This window comes from Terrapene carolina, unplaced genomic scaffold, assembly GCF_002925995.2.
Source record: "Terrapene carolina triunguis isolate 2854851 unplaced genomic scaffold, T_m_triunguis-2.0 Scaffold62, whole genome shotgun sequence".
NCBI classification, from domain to species: Eukaryota; Metazoa; Chordata; order Testudines; family Emydidae; genus Terrapene; species Terrapene triunguis.
Window position 1 is genome coordinate 9,426,684 of NW_020664413.1, and position 15,760 is coordinate 9,442,443.

The window sequence follows — 15,760 nt, forward strand, 5'->3', positions numbered from 1 at the left end:
CCAGAGGTTTTATTGAATTCTCATCACCATTTCCCACACACTGAGGTACAGTAACACCATGTCAAAACCACAGAAATAGTTGAGATTTTCTTAGACCAATCAATTGCATCAAACATCTTTACTCTATGGCTGCATCTACAGTAGGATTTTTTGAGATCTGTGGTTATCAGTGGGGCAGCTCCAGCAGTCAAAGCTGTAGCATAGACATTCCTAACTTAGCTATAGGATAGCTCCTTATATTGTTTTGCTGTCATACTGACATGGGAACTGTATTTCTGACAATAATATATGACCAATTCCATCACAGCAGTAAACCTATGTGAATGGAAGCCTGCTCAGCTGCAATGAAACTCATTAAATCTAAGATGTTTTAGTAGAGTCACATCCACAACATATAAACAATCATTTTGTTTGTTCAGCTGGATGGAGTTCTAGGACATTATTTAGAGAAGAATGAAAGCTGCTTTCCTAGGCGCCATGGCCAGAACTCATTGAGCCATTTCAGGCTTAAGGAGCCACCATTACCATTTCTTTCTGAAAATGTTGTACCTGCCAGTATTACAGGGAACAGCCACATTTCCTATAACTGAAAGAGAAGTGAGAAAAATACATGTGTCCCCCCCCCTTTTTTTTTAGGGTTTGTTGACTTTGTACATTCGGCAGCACTTTGTGGACAGTCAGCATTCTCACTCTCTAGTTGATGGTCATGTTCAGTGCCTGCATTATTTTCTTAGCATAGTGTTTCCCAAACTTCTGAAAGCTGATGCTCCCCCATTCAAGAAAATGAAACTACGGGCAACCCCACCATGTGGTGTTAGAGCCCTACTCAATGTAATGTATACATCTTCCACACTCCCCCAGGTAGTCCTTTGTGCCTCCCATCCCACTTTGGGAAATGCTTGCATAGATCTTCATTATAGCAGAACAGCAGCTCTGCTATAGTTAAGGTTGAGATACTATAAATCCTTGCCTTTCTTACATGCTTTGATGAGCTATGAAATAGTTAGCAACTTGCTGTTTAAATTGGCATCTGAGTTCACATCCCATTAAAATAAATGGGAAAGGTCACACTTAGAATCTATTGTTTCAGGCTGTCTGCAAACTCAGGCAGACATCTGTGCATTTATTACACTTGCTTTATGTTTTGAATGGTTTCTTCACAACCCTAGGAGCTAGGGGTTTTTGTGTTGGTTGGTTTATTGATTGACTTCTTTTGTTTTCAAATGAAAGTGGAGACTCTGGAGAACAATATAGAGAGGTCTGTCTGTGTCCCCTTGGCTATTTCTTCGCATCCCCCGGTTTGAGGAAAATGGCAATAGCATAACACCATCACTCCTGTACTTAACAGAGGCATGGGAAGGCAGGGGCTCAAACACCAGCTTTCCCACAAGTTCTGCAAGGAAGTGTTTACCAGTAACAGCACCAGCAAAGCTGCTGGTGAAACTGAAGAGACAGTAGGCAGGTATGTGCAGAGAGAGGAAAGAGATGGGGCTGGGTCTGAACCAGTTTGGTTTTGAAACTCTTGGGTCTGCCTGTTCTCTCTGCTAGTAAAAGATCTTTATAAGCATCAAGGGGGAAGCAGAAAAGTCCCTATGTATATTTTCAATTCTGTGGATGTTATTTAAAGACTGCTCTATCAGAAACTAATTTTTTTTTAACAAGTCAATATAAAAAAATTCAAGTGGGTAGCATCCTTTTATTAAACTATTTTCAAAGGAGGACCTAGTCTGATATATATACAAGTCACTGGAACAGAAAAATATTACATACATTCCTCCTATTTAATTAGTGCAACAGAAAACGATGTTGATGCAAATAATTCATTTAACGGCTGAGAATGCAAACAGACAAAACAGCAGGAAATTCAAAATTATGATTCATCAGAGCAACAGTAAGTGGAATTTGGTATCACAGTGTATGCTATTAATAGGGCCGGCTCCAGGCACCAGCGGAGGAAGCACGTGCCTCGGGTGGCACATGCTAAGGGACGGCATTCCGTTCATTCTTGGGGTGGCACAGTCTGGGCGGGTTTTTTTTTTTTTTTTTTTTGCTTGGGGCGGCAAAAATGGTAGAGCTGGCCCTGGCCATTAATTTTATGCCTTAACTATACTCCTGACAATGCTGAGTTACAGTGTCTGTGGGAGTTATGGGCCAGTTATTCAGACACTTGAGGTATGCCCACGTAAACTGGGAAATTGCTCATCCAAATGGCTAATTGCATGGATTTGAAAATGCAGTCATGGTAACTCTATGTAAATTAGGTCCACAAGTGTTCACCTTAATTATCTGAAATTCTGGCCTCACTACTGTGAATTCCCTTACTTTATTTGGCATCAACAATAAAGTTGTAATTACCCGGTTTTTTTGGCATAATAATTGCATTATGTGATTGATTGCATATGCAAATAAACATGCTAGGCCAAATTAATCACTGGGGTAAGGAGTGCCCCTCCACTGAAGTCAGGCAAACCTGTTTTCCCACTGACTCATTTTATCTGAACATGCAAAGGTGAGTTCTGTTTAAATTCAAGATTTTCAAAAAACTGAGAGTAAGCAGGCAAAATATCAGCTCCAAAGGTCATCGTTTCAGAAAGTTTAAAATGAAAACAGCTATCTCAATGATAACTGCAAGTGAAATAGCTTTCTGGAAAGAATAAATAAGACTTGCAAAGCCTGATGTAGATGTAACTGATCTTGCCTGGGCTGACAGCAAGGTTGGAACATGGGAATTTCAATGCTAAAAGCATGAACTTCTACCACTTGAGCTAAAGAACCGATGTCATTAACTGGAAACAGTAGCAGACTCACTAACCTCTTACGTCAACCAGCTACCAGAGATGGACAAAGATCCAACACTATCCTGGTGTGGGTTACATGGACAGTGCAATCAACAGAGGTCCTGGGCTGTGAGGCGCTGAATGCCACCAGCTCCACTTGAACTGGGTTTTGAAGGGGTTCACCACCCTGCAGAAATCAGGCCCCGAGTGACCGAACTGTCCAATGAAGTGTTGTTCACCAAAAACAACCCTTCTTGGCAGAAAGGCCAAGGATTTAAACAGACCTACTCTCTCACCCCTGGAAGGAGCCTAAAGATCGGAGATGAGGTACATTTGTGGAGCAGTGGAGGGTGAGGGAAATTTGCCCTGCCACTGCATCTGCTGCTCCTGGTTTAGGTGGAAAAACAGAAGATTTACATCTTTAGCCCATATGAAATACATTGCTACCCTGGGCCACAACGCGATACATACTCAGCTTTGTTATGAGAACTCCATATACAGTGTGTGACTAACAGGAACCCAGACACGACTCACAGGAACCCATTACTAAGTTAGATGAACATTTTATGGAGGTTATTGGAACGGACTCCAGTAAAAACCTCACCAAATAAATCATACACAAGAAAGTAGCTAAAAATAGAGGGAATGGAAGCAAAGGTAAAACACTGGTACCTTGTCCATCTTTACTTCTAGCAAAATATTAAGCAGAGTGGGGGGGGGGGGAAGGAAAGAGAAAATGCTTTTCACTTCTGATAACTTTTTATTCTATTAAAATTGATATTTAAATTTGGGCAGAGAGCTTTCAAAGATTCAAAGAGAGGCAAGCTCAGGGCTTTAAGTACAAACAAGTGAACTGTAAGAGTGAGGAAGCTGGAATTGTGAGGCCTAGAACTCAGGACACCTCACTTCTCTTGGACTCTGACACTAGTCTTTGTGACCTTTGGATAAGTCACGTCTTTGTGCCCAGTTTAAGTATAGTAACTTCCTAAGCCACATGGATATTGCAAGTCTTAATATTAAGTGCTTTGGGACCCTGAGGTGCAGAGTACTATTAGCAGCGGCATTACATTAGAGCCGAGAGGTCCCAACTAAGACCAGGGCCCCATTGTGCGATGTTCTGTACCAACATGTAGTACAAGAGCTTACAGTCCAATAGACAAGGCAGGAAAAGGGTGGAAGAAATGAAGTACCAAACCCACGGGGGACTGAGGCAGAGAGTCACACAGGAAGTCTGTAACTGAGAACTGCTAACTGAACCCAGAACTTTTGAGTCCCACTCCACCACAAGACAGTCTTGCCGAAAAACGAGGCAAAACGTGGAGAGTGCTTTGGATTACGCCTTTTGAAAATTCTATTGCAGTCTCCGCTGCAGCCACCGTGAGGCAGCAGAATGTTGTAACATATTTTGAAGTACTAACATTCCACTTGTCCCAACAAAGATCTACAGATCTTCACAGGAACATAACAGATACTTAGTGTGTTCTCCCGATGTAACAAATCAATACACCCTCCCTCCCCTGGACATGGGCCCTCACCAAAAGTGTGTTTTGGAGCAGTGAAGAGGGTAAAGTGTAAATATCTCAAGTGGCTTGAGCTGCCCACTGACAGGCCATGATGTGTGGGACATAACGATCTTGCCCTGAAAACTCTAATCATCTTCTGAAGATTGACAATCATTAATGAGGTTTATCTCTTGGGTAGATAGATACCAAAACATTAGCATCTCTCCTTAGAGGATGATAATGGATTTTCTTCCCTTTTTTGCATTTAGAAGATTTGAGGCTTGCTTCCCTTCCTGACAGAATGATGATGAGCAAGTGATGATCTCAAGCTAATTTTGTATAGACATAGTGGTCATTCACCATGTTATGCATGCACCATGCTTGTCACCAGCAATGCATTTAACCTCATAACGCCCATGTTTATCAACATTCCTATTTTACAGAAGGGGAAAATAGGTCAAGTGATTTCTTCGAGGTAAGACAGCAAGACTAAGGAAGAGCTGGGAACAGAACCCAGATGTCCTGACTAATAGTCCTGTGCTTTAACACAAGACAATCTTTCCTCTGTGAGTTAGAATAGATGTTCCAAAGTTTGGGGATGTTCTGAAATAGTGTTTTGCTTTGTCCCGTTATGGACCTGGAGACAGCTGCAAAATAAACATTCGGATCCAGTTAATAATTTTTCAGATGCTCAGGGGGTTTCAAATCTACAGTAGAGTTTTGATTAGTCTCAGATTCAGGGTAATTCAAAAACGGAGTTTTGCTCCAGACCCATCGCTACAAGCTGGTAAGAACTTCGGACAGCATACATAGTGTCCACTGGTGCTTGGAGCTTGACGAACGAAATACTGGGTGAAATATCATGGTCTGTGTTATGCAGCAGGTGAAATTAGATGATCAAGGTAGTCCTTTCTGGCCTTAAAATCAGTTATAATCTGGACACACAGACTAGTTGCAACACAGCCCACTTTTTGTTAGAAGAGACACACAGCAGAACCAGTGGAATGAGTGGAACCAGTGACTGTAGCCTACTGCATTGACTTGAGTCCAGCTCAAGTCAATAGTGACTGAAAGCTGTTACCTTGTGCTGCTTGTTCAAGTGATCTATGGGAAATGAATTGGTACTCTCAGTCCCGTTCCACAAGGACAGGCATCCACCATCCCAGCACGCCCTGACTGATAACCTGGCTGGCAGAAACAGCAGATATACTGAGGAAGCATGTACCATGGAGTGAAGCACTGTCACTAACTCAAGGGGCCCCTCTAGCTAATGTCTGAGGCACGCTAGTGGGCAGGCGGGGAAAGCTTCCCCAGCTGCAGCCGAAGCTGTACCTGGCCTGGGGTATGATGGAGAACTTCGCTTTTCTAAGGCTAATAATTTGCCAGCTTCCACCAGCATAAAACTCAGTTACAAAATAATCTCCCAAGTGGTTAAAAAAAAGGATTAAGGCCAGATTCTTTTGTACAGACGAATTGTGCTTGGGGCAGGAACGGGGTGAGAAGAGGTGCAAAGGTGGCCATACCCTGCCTCCCCCCAGACACACACCTGTGCTGGGGGCCAGGAGGGAAGGTATCCTAGAAGTTGTTACACTGGGCCTCTGGCACTAGAGGATTTCTTGGCATAGAGGGAATCCCCTACTGGCCAGGAAAGCCTGGCTTTCAGGCTGCTTTGAGGTGTTAGGAGTGGCAACCAGCCAAAAACACCTAAAACAGACATTAGTCTGTTTGCTCTTACCCGTTTTTGACTGCAGCGTACAATCAGGAAGGTCTCTATACTGTGCTCCTTGAGGTAAGCATTGCGTTCTCCTCCAAAACCCAGCTCCACCTCGTAGTCTCCATTCAGATAATTCAAGGTGGCTTTGGTAATGTGGATTCGCCTGGAATGAGACAAAAGGCAAATTGTGGAGTTCATTAGGCAGCTCTAATAATCACGTATCTAGTAAGCCAATTCCTGCCGGTGACAGATTCTGTGCACTAGAACAAATAGCTCATTTCAGGGTCCAATCCTGCTGCCGCTGATATCCCCCGGGAGTTTTGTCTTGCCTTTCAAAGGGAGTAAAATCAGGCCCATTGATATTTTTCCATAGAATTAGGTTAAAACACATTATCCAAGTTTTGCATCCAATAATAAGCATCCCGGTGGATGTAAGGCAGCCATTCATTCATTCATACATTCCTTTGATTTGCTTGCTCTAACACACAGTAGACATGCTTGCTCAACAACCAAAACACATTACACACACATGACCGAGACATGAGTCTACAAAGTCATATGCCATGTATACTCTGCTGCATCTAGTTTACTATACCATATTAATCACCGTAGTACCCAGGTGCCTTACAGAGGTATACAATCAAGTAGATGATCTATGTTTTCTACTCTTCCCTCCTAGGGGAGAGGAAATATAGAAATACCTACAGAATAATAATCTCATGGGGAAGCTATGTCAGGGAGTTGGTCTTCCACTGGTCCTTAAGGTAGTGAAATGTACGTTTATTTGGATCTGTTATGGAAGGGTGTGCCAAAGCAGGAACAACATTTCCTTCTGATGACCAGGTGATATCTTCAGCAAACATTTATTAGCATATGGTTACACCTCTCTCTAACCAAGACCCATTGTGATAGGGATCACACAGAGACATTAATCCCGACTGTCACTTCATCAATTTCACTGGAATTACAAAGAGGATGAATTCCATTCTTTGCATATAAGGCATATCCACCATGGGTGACTGCAGACCTATTGTGAACAGAAGTGTAGGGTTGAGAGGAAATAAACCAGCCAGTGAGTGCCCAAATTCAAAATTCTGCACCACACTCATGCTATGACAGACAAACGAACTAACCAAGACCCTCCTGCAGGTCAAAAGCAAAACTGTCATGTGGATTGACTCACAACAGCTTTGGTGAAGCAACAACTTACCCTGCTTTACCTCCGGCTTCCATGTGATTGGCTAGCGTGACATCATTTGACCACACATCAAACTGCCACTTCCTGAGGCCCAAGACTCCACAGTGAACTCTCCCACTGTGGATCCCAACCCTCATGTTCACGTTGACTCCTGTCACCTCCCGGACCAATCTGAAAAGAGATGCAGAAAGAGAAGGATGTCTCTGGGAATTATGTGCCTGTATCCAGTGACATAACTTGACTCCAAGAGTGCAAAATCCACAATTCCCTAGAAATTATTCAAACACACACAAAGGGCTGCTCATTCATAGTACTTTAGCTACAGAAAACAGACAGGCTGTACTGCACTTTGATAATCTGGCTAGCCAAGCAAAGTACTAATTAGACAGGGGTGTCCTTGGAATAAGTCCTTTGTTCTCTCAACTTGGTTGCAAGTTCAGAGCTCATGAAAAAATTCTTTGGGAGGGTGAAAGCACTAAGTCTTGGTCTTTGATTTCCATTCCAAAACTGGACATAACCTCCCAGCATTCTGAACCTCATTAAAAGTAATAGCATGTTGCAAAGAGAAAAAGGAAATGATTTTGAGCTCGTAATTTGTCTGTATGGCACCATGCATCAAGTGTTCCATGGATGAAACCTGATCAGTGTGTGAAATACTCACTGCAGTTGGAAAACTTGAACTGAGCTTTAAGCTGCAGCCATCACAAACCACAGAACCACATCTTCTGCTCTCACTCCAAGTGGGCAGCTATAAACACTCAGACTCTGATTTTAATGAGCTCTTGGATACTCTGTTTGCTCCCAAAACGACTACTGTCATACTTGGTGGTGTTTTTCCTTTTTAGGGCAAAAATTTACTTGAAGAGCTCTTCACATGGAAATTTCATTTGGGAATTCAGGTGGGGGGGGGGCCTACGAAGGGTCTGATGGCCTCATTAAGGCCAAATGTGGCTTATAGTTGCTGATGATCACATCATTACCAGAATGCCCATGTTTCACAGAGAAACTCACCTGACAGTTCCTTGGTTGTCTATGGGGTTGAGAGGGGGGCAGGGCACACAACAATCTGAGCAGTTGATTCTATGGGCCAGATCCTGTACTTTCAGTAAACGCAGGTTCTTGTTGTGCACAAGGCAAATCCTACTAACTGCAGTCAGTCCTGACCATAGCCCTGTTCTGTTCCTGCAAAGACAATCTAATCTGGGGGAGGAACCTGCATGGAAAGGGAGATATTAATTCTCCAAGGATCTAGTGCATTCTGCCCTCATCACCTGATATGGGGCTCCACAGCCTCAGGTTTGGTAACAAACGAGCAGTGGTTGCATACACCAGTCAATAAAATAAATTGCCCCAAATTCAGTTTCATTTGTTCCTTATTCTTTTCTTTTCTTTAAGAAGGAATCAAATGGTTTTATAAAAGTGCTATTTTCAACTCCAAAGCCTGATCAGGATTGAGACCTCATTGTTCTAAGTGTCATACAAACACAGAGGTAGATACGGTCTCTCTCCCAAAGACCTCACAATCTAACACTTGACATGTTTCTAATGGCAAACGCCTGACACTTTGCCTTACCGGGGTGTTATCATTGAACCTTGTCTCATAGCTCCCAAATGAACTGATAACACAGGCTGTTTATTTTTTCCTCTGGTTTTCTTAATGATATATACATAAATAGAAGCCTATCTTTCCACTTACTCATCCCGGGACTTACATGTCCTCTGTGCACTGCACTATCTAGCTTCGAGAACACTTATTTGTAACCAATTATGCCTATGTTAATTGATCTGCTCAGGGCTGGAACTCCTCAATATAGGTCCAATTCTGTGATGTGGTGAGTGTTCACAAATCCCACTGATTTCATTGGGAGCCAACATGTGTTCAGTCCTTTCCAGGATCAGCTCCTCTAGTATTAAAGGATCTAAAACAGAAATGTAAAGGCTCTGCAGTTCTCATCTCCTTCAGTTCAGTAAATTGGATTGAATTTCCACTTTATCTTGATCAAGTCTCAAGGTACGTATTTATTGTGCTGGGTACAGTACATCCTTATTATTGGGATTTTTCAAGGACATAAACAAACACCCACACCTTTGTCTCGTTTTTTAGATCACAAGTATGTGGTTTGAAAAGCAGCGTTCCCACCTAAGAGACCTCTTTCTGAGACTGGTATGCAACAACTATTCCTTGTCTCATACACAATGCACACCTGGACTATTATATCTGTACTTTCACTTATTTTTACATGCTGCTTCCTTGCACTTTTCACCTGTGAGATCTGTATAAAAGGAGTTGTCAAATAACCTGCTTTCAATGGCTGTAGTAGAGAATCCCATGGAATTGATGTGGAGTACAAAGAAATGGCAGGTTAGGCAGCATCTTATTAAATGCTAAAAGGAATCATTTCCAACAACTTGTACTACCAAGAAAACACTCGGTCTATTACATTTAACAGCAAAGGTCTCGCTTTCTACCGTGGGTGGCTTGAAAGAATCTATAGCCCCTGACAGATTGCTTTGTAAACCACCCTCCCCACTCAGCTGAGTAACACTTAGGGTATGTCTCCTCTGCAGTTAAACACCCGCAGCCGGCCCACGTCAGCTGGGATGTGGGGCTACAGAACTGCAGTGTAGATGGCTGGGGATGGAGCCTGGATTCTGGGACCCGGTAGTGGGTGTCCACAGCAAAATTTTATAACCCTGTCTGAGCCCCACGAGCCTGAGTCAGCTGACACGGGCTAGCTGCAGGTGTTTAATTGCAGGGTAGACATACCTTATGAAGCCCGAAGAGTCTAGGCTTCTTTATTGAACTGCAACCCACCTTGCCTTGAAAAAAATGCATTGGGCTGCTAGTACCCTAGGGTTTACAAATAACTCCTCCTCTATCTTTAAAGCTTGCCTCCCACTTTGTATGGGATGAAAGGCATTTAACAATCACTGGAATAAGTGATTTTCTGTTCTCACTCCCCCTTCCTCCCCCAACCTCCACCTACCCTTAGGAACACAGAGAAAATGTTTCAGATTTATTAACAGTTACAAAGATCTCTTGAACATTGTAAAACAGACTTTATCATTGCTGGGCTTTGCCCCATGTGGAGTTACTTTTGCCTGTGCACAGGGACGGCAAAGCGGGTGTTGAACGCTACCGTTGTAACCCGTTGGATTTATACACTCGCTCAGTGCAGTGTAAACGACTGAAAAGGGACAAGGCAATGAAGCACCAGGCTGCTTATCTGTGAATAAACAGCCAAACCCAACTGTTTGCGGCCAAGTAATTAGTCTGAAAGAAGCTGTCCACCCACCAATAAACAAATCCTCTGGACTTGTGCCCATCTTCAGGAAGATGACTTGGCACAGGGTGGATGAAGGGGTGATCTGTGGCAGTTGTGAGGAGGATACGATCCTCTTTCCCCATCCCAAGCACACACTCTGCAGCTGCTACGGACCCTCAGGGTTGCAGTGGCGTCCCTGATTGTGGCACCAGCAGCATCCTTCAGTCCCCTGATCCTAACCGCCCTCTAAGTTGGTGCAGTTGGAGCCCTTTTGGTGCACAGGCCTATATCATATTGTCCTCATGTAGCTTCATCAACATCCTGTCTTAGCCTTTCCTCCCCCTACACATTACATCTGCAGCCCATTGGGCCTTTTCCAAATCAGGTTAGTAGGCAGCATTTTTCCCTTTAAGAAGCAAAGGGGCAAGCTACTGCAGAATGACCAGGGGTCTACAAAGGTTACAGACAGATTTCCATTAGAAACCCTCTTTTCACATGCCTCTACCTTGCTGAAAAATTCTTGTTTGGGACTGACACCTTCCATGCCTAGGATGACCCTATCCCAGTAGGGAGGAGGGGGAATATTTTAGATGCCCCATCTGGTTCTAGTGGAATCAGGCTTCCGTCTTTCTACTGTCAGGTCCATTTGTGTCCCTGTGCTGGTCCCAAATGTACCCACTCTCTGCTGGCCTTTAGCTCAATGAGCTAGCTACCTCATGCATTAAGAGATTAAATACATTTCTCTCCCTGGGGAATCGGTACTTACGAGATAGCCTCTATCATGTCCATTCCCATTTCAACACAGCAGTGTGCATGGTCAGCTCTTGCTTCTGGTAATCCAGACACGCAGTAGTAGCAATCGCCCAAGATTTTTATACGTAAACAGTGATTTTCCTACAAAGACAAAAGAAAGAGAGGGAGAAGTATGAAACTTCATTTCATGCTTGCAATAACTTGCCTTCTAGGGCAGTGAATGTTAGAAATCTAGTGAACCGGTGCAGTATGTCAATCGTGTAACAGGAACCAAAATCAGAATTATAATAGAAAACTTACAGCTGCAAGCTTATCAAATCTGGCAAAGAGCTCATTCAGCGTCATGACCAGCTCCTGAGCTGTACACTGGGAGGCCAGGCTGGTGAACCCCTCTATGTCTGCAAAGAGGATGCTATGGAAAAAAAAAAGAAGAAAGATACAGACACAAGTGCCATTAAATTATTGCCTCGTTGCTTAAGTTCTAATCTGCTAGTTAATGTCCCAAGAACACCACACAGGCTGGGAGTCATTCAAGTGGCTTAATTCATGGCTGATATCAACCCTTTTCCCCAACAGAGCACACTCTTGGCAATTTCCCTCCTTGTCCCATTTCTGAAGGCTCCACTCAGAAAAGCCACACTCATTTGTCTACTTTCCTGCCCCCCAAAAGAAATTGAGGTTTTTCCTGTAATGTGTAAATCTAATTTCCTTGTCCCACCTCTCACACAGCTATAATGGTCTGGTTTTCTTGCCTACACCCCTGAGCCATTACTACTGCAATAATAATAACAGTACTCTGCTCATACATTGTAGCCTTAAAGGGACCTTAAAGTGCTTAATAGATGCTAAGTTCCACAACACTCCTTGTGAGGCAGGAGTTATACTAATTGTATAGACAGGTAACGCAAGGCACAACAAGGTTGAGTAAAATGCTTAAAGTTGCACAGTGAAGAGCAGGACCCGAGAGTCCTGATTCCCTGTTCTAACCCACTCCAGAGCCATGGAACGCTTCTCTGTTCTTTATGAACCAGCGAGGGAAGTCTGCAGTTTTCTTATAGCCCAGCCTTATTAGCTTCCCTTTCTCACCTCTAGTTTTTTGGTCTAATTTCTGAAAAACTTATATAAATAATATTTCACTTTTACACAGCCTCTTCCATTCTGAATGGTCCCCAAAGCACTATACACAACTATTCACATACAGGACCCCGATACGCTGTCACCACGGAGGATGTAGGGAAGCAACCTGGCAGCGTAGAGCGCTGCCGCAAAACAAGAAAGGAGGGGAGGACATTCTTGCCAAACACACTGGGGCAAACCACTTCTGTTACAAGAAGTGTGTCAGGATCTTTAACATCCATATAGAGCAAATAAGACTAAGACTGTTAAGATTTCATCCGAAAGACCCCTAAACTGCACCACACAAACAGACATGAAACTAAATTATTCTACCTTGGAAAAAAGATGAGTTATCCCTCCAGGATTTGATGCAGTTGGGTCTAAATATTAGACATGCTGTTTAGGCCATTGAGGTGCCCCACAAAGCAGAGTGAGATGCCACATTACACCCGGCTCATTATTTGCTACAGGAGATCTCTGATTTGTTACTCCCCAAGAGCTGCTGCTCTAGCCAAACTGCAGCGGGCCCATTTTCAGGGACATCTTCCCATAACATCCTAGGGCATGAAGTAGTGCAAAAGTGGCAAAAAAATTTTCATGAATATTTTGAAAATGCGGAAGCACATTTTGATTCAGGCACATTTTCACCCTGTTTTCTCCCTTCCCTTCCATATTTCAACTCTAATATCTGACCATTCTGCATGAAATAATTTTGGTCGGGCAGATGTTGAAGCTCAAACACGATAGGGAAGAGAGAAAACAGGGTGCCAAGCACGCCTGAATCAAAATGTGGTTTGGGATTTAAAAAAAAATACTAATGGAAACATATAATAAATCAAGCTTTCATATCATTTGCAAACAAGTTAAAACAAAGGAATACAATTAAAATAAACCAAAAATCTATTGAGATGCATGTATAGCTTCCTAAGCAACCACGGCTCTCCCTGGAAGACCTTGTACATTTTAATCTTGTGTTGTATTTTTGGACCATGAGCAATTATTATTAGAACTGGCTCATTATAAAAATTGGAAAATGTCTGATTCTTATGCTGGCAAAAAGCCTAATCTTTTTGTGGGCTCAAGATCTACATGAAAACTACTTTCATACTGTTACTTACTTTTCAAGACAGGAATACTCTGTTAGGCACCAGTACAAGACAGAAAAGCATTTAAACGGCCCTGGATTCAATATAATATGTGGTTTCCCTTGACTGGGATGGGAGGAAAACTGGTAAAATTTCACTATGGGGCAAACAATGAAGTCCTTCATCTTGCTCAGATCCCATTGTGTGGGCCTGTGCATATTACATAAACGACATTACACCTAAAGCACAGCTAGTAGTACTACTCATTGTTCTCTTCTAGGTATTTCTGGAGACACTATGCATAATGCCTCACATCACGTCACCGCTTGGGCAGTATAGTGGCTGTCTCTCACACACAGAGATTACTCTAATGATTCTGAAATAAGGGTCAGTGCTAATGCTAATATGCACAGGATAATAACTAATGGTCCCCCTCGCCATCATGTCAGGTAGCTAATGGACACTCCACAAAAGCTACTCCTGGTAATCTTTTATTGGTAAAATGGAGTAATTTTCAGAGGGCTTCATAGCTGATTTGCACACAAATTTATGTCTTTTCCAATTGAAGCTAAATGCCAACAGCCTCAACATTGCCTTAACTTATAACCTTTGCTAGATGAGCAAAAATTGCTTTTGGTTTGAACTCTGATGAATTAAAGATGCCTTTCTGTCAGCTTTATCCTCATCCTGAAGTTACAGGGAAAGAGCCGCTATGGGCCCTATTTTAGGATTCCACATCTGGCCCTCTGGCTGAACTTTGGACAGCTGTTGTACAGTGTAACACTAGAAACTCACAGATACAAACACCAGAGTTATGAAGTGACCGGTCAACCACACACCTCATCTGGAACCAGAAGTAGGCAATCAGACAGCAGCAGAGACCCCACTACGGTTCTGTGTTAAATTTAAACGACTAAGAAAAGGGAAAGTTTAAAAAATTGACAAGGTAAAGAAACTGTTTTTGTTCTTGTTTCATTTAAATTAAGATGGTTAAAAGCAGCATTTTTCTTCTGCATGTTCTGGTTGGTAAAGTCAAGCACTGGACACCTTCCAACTTCTGCAACAAATGAAGCAGGTTTCTACAGCCAACAACCGCCTTCATTCTAAACCAGTGGTGCTCACCCTTTTTCAGTTGTGCCCCGTTACCAGTAATGGGATCTGTCTGCGCCTTCCCCCTCCATTATTGCACAGCCAAGGCTTCCTCGGCAGTGGAGCTTGGGCTGAAGGCAGAGCTGGGGGTGGAACTAGGGATGGGGGAGTAGCTCCAGCTCAGAGCTGAGTTAGTTTGGAGGTGGAGAGGGAATGAGGGCAGAGCCCGTCTGGGAGCGGATCGGAGGTACTGCTGGGGATGGAGCTGGTCTGGGGGCAGAGAGGGAGTGACGGCAGAGCTGGGCCCGGAGGCGGAGCAGGACTTGGGGCTGAACAGGGTTGGGGAGGAGCAAAGCTGGGGGCGGAGTTGGTCTGGGAGCCGGGCTGGAAGCGCAGCACTCCCACCCCCCCACCATGGGGGCTAGCCCCAGCCCCGCCGCATGCCCCCCATAACATTCCTCTGCGTCCCCGAAGGGGAGCATGCCCCAAAATTTGGGGACCACTGCTCTAGACCCCTGATTCATCCCCAGAGCTCCACCAGTGTACTGAATGAAACAGGGTCCTGTGAAAAAATAGCAAGTGATCACATAGGTAAAGGCTGCATGACAATGCAAACACACAAGGGGGATGAACTGAAGCTGAATGGGCAGCCTTCGTTCTGGCATTAAAGTTCTGTGTGCTTGACTTTGAAACTGCAACATTCTTTGAACCGTTTTTTGGGGTGGAATAGACTTATAGGCCACAATTTAGGGTTATTGTCATTATCTAGCCTGCCCTCCCCCTCCCACACAACACAGGCCACACAATATCACCCCACAGGCAGAGTCAGAGCTTCTCTTTAGAACGAAATCTACCAGAAATTCCCCCCAAATGGCTGATCAGATTTGTGGGACATAGAATTGAAAGAGGAATTACTGTAATTATGCCAAGTTATTCTGAGGGAAAAAAGGAGCCTTCGTGCCTTAATTCCACCCCACTCGGCCACTTCCGACCCTTTCTTTCTCTGGCGCCATTTATTTAGTGTCGTTTTATTTCAGGCTGCCCTTAGAAAATAAAGGTGTTTTGTTCAAGGAGGATGGCAGCTGGCATCTCTATTGGCAGGGCCGGCTCCAGGCACCAGCTTGTCAAGCAGGTGCTTGGGGCGGCCACTCCGGAGCGGGGCGGCACGTCCAGCTATTCGGCGGCAATTCGGCGGACGGTCCCTTACTCCGGCTCGGAGCGAAGGACCTCCCGCCGAATTGCCGCCGCAGATCGCGATCA

At 43.8% G+C, this 15,760-nt stretch overlaps 1 protein-coding gene across 1 annotated transcript in view; it reads right to left on the reverse strand.

The window, feature by feature from the left end:
* Nucleotides 1-15,760, reverse strand: part of ADCY5 (adenylate cyclase 5) — a 296,914-nt gene that overhangs the window by 71,001 nt on the left and 210,153 nt on the right. Inside the window, exons 4-7 of the mRNA XM_026647401.2 lie at nt 11,511-11,622; nt 11,224-11,351; nt 7,204-7,362; nt 6,015-6,156 (exon numbers count right to left, since the gene is read on the reverse strand). Of these exons, the coding sequence (XP_026503186.1) occupies nt 6,015-6,156; nt 7,204-7,362; nt 11,224-11,351; nt 11,511-11,622 (541 nt within the window). The remainder of the gene's footprint in view (nt 1-6,014; nt 6,157-7,203; nt 7,363-11,223; nt 11,352-11,510; nt 11,623-15,760) is intronic.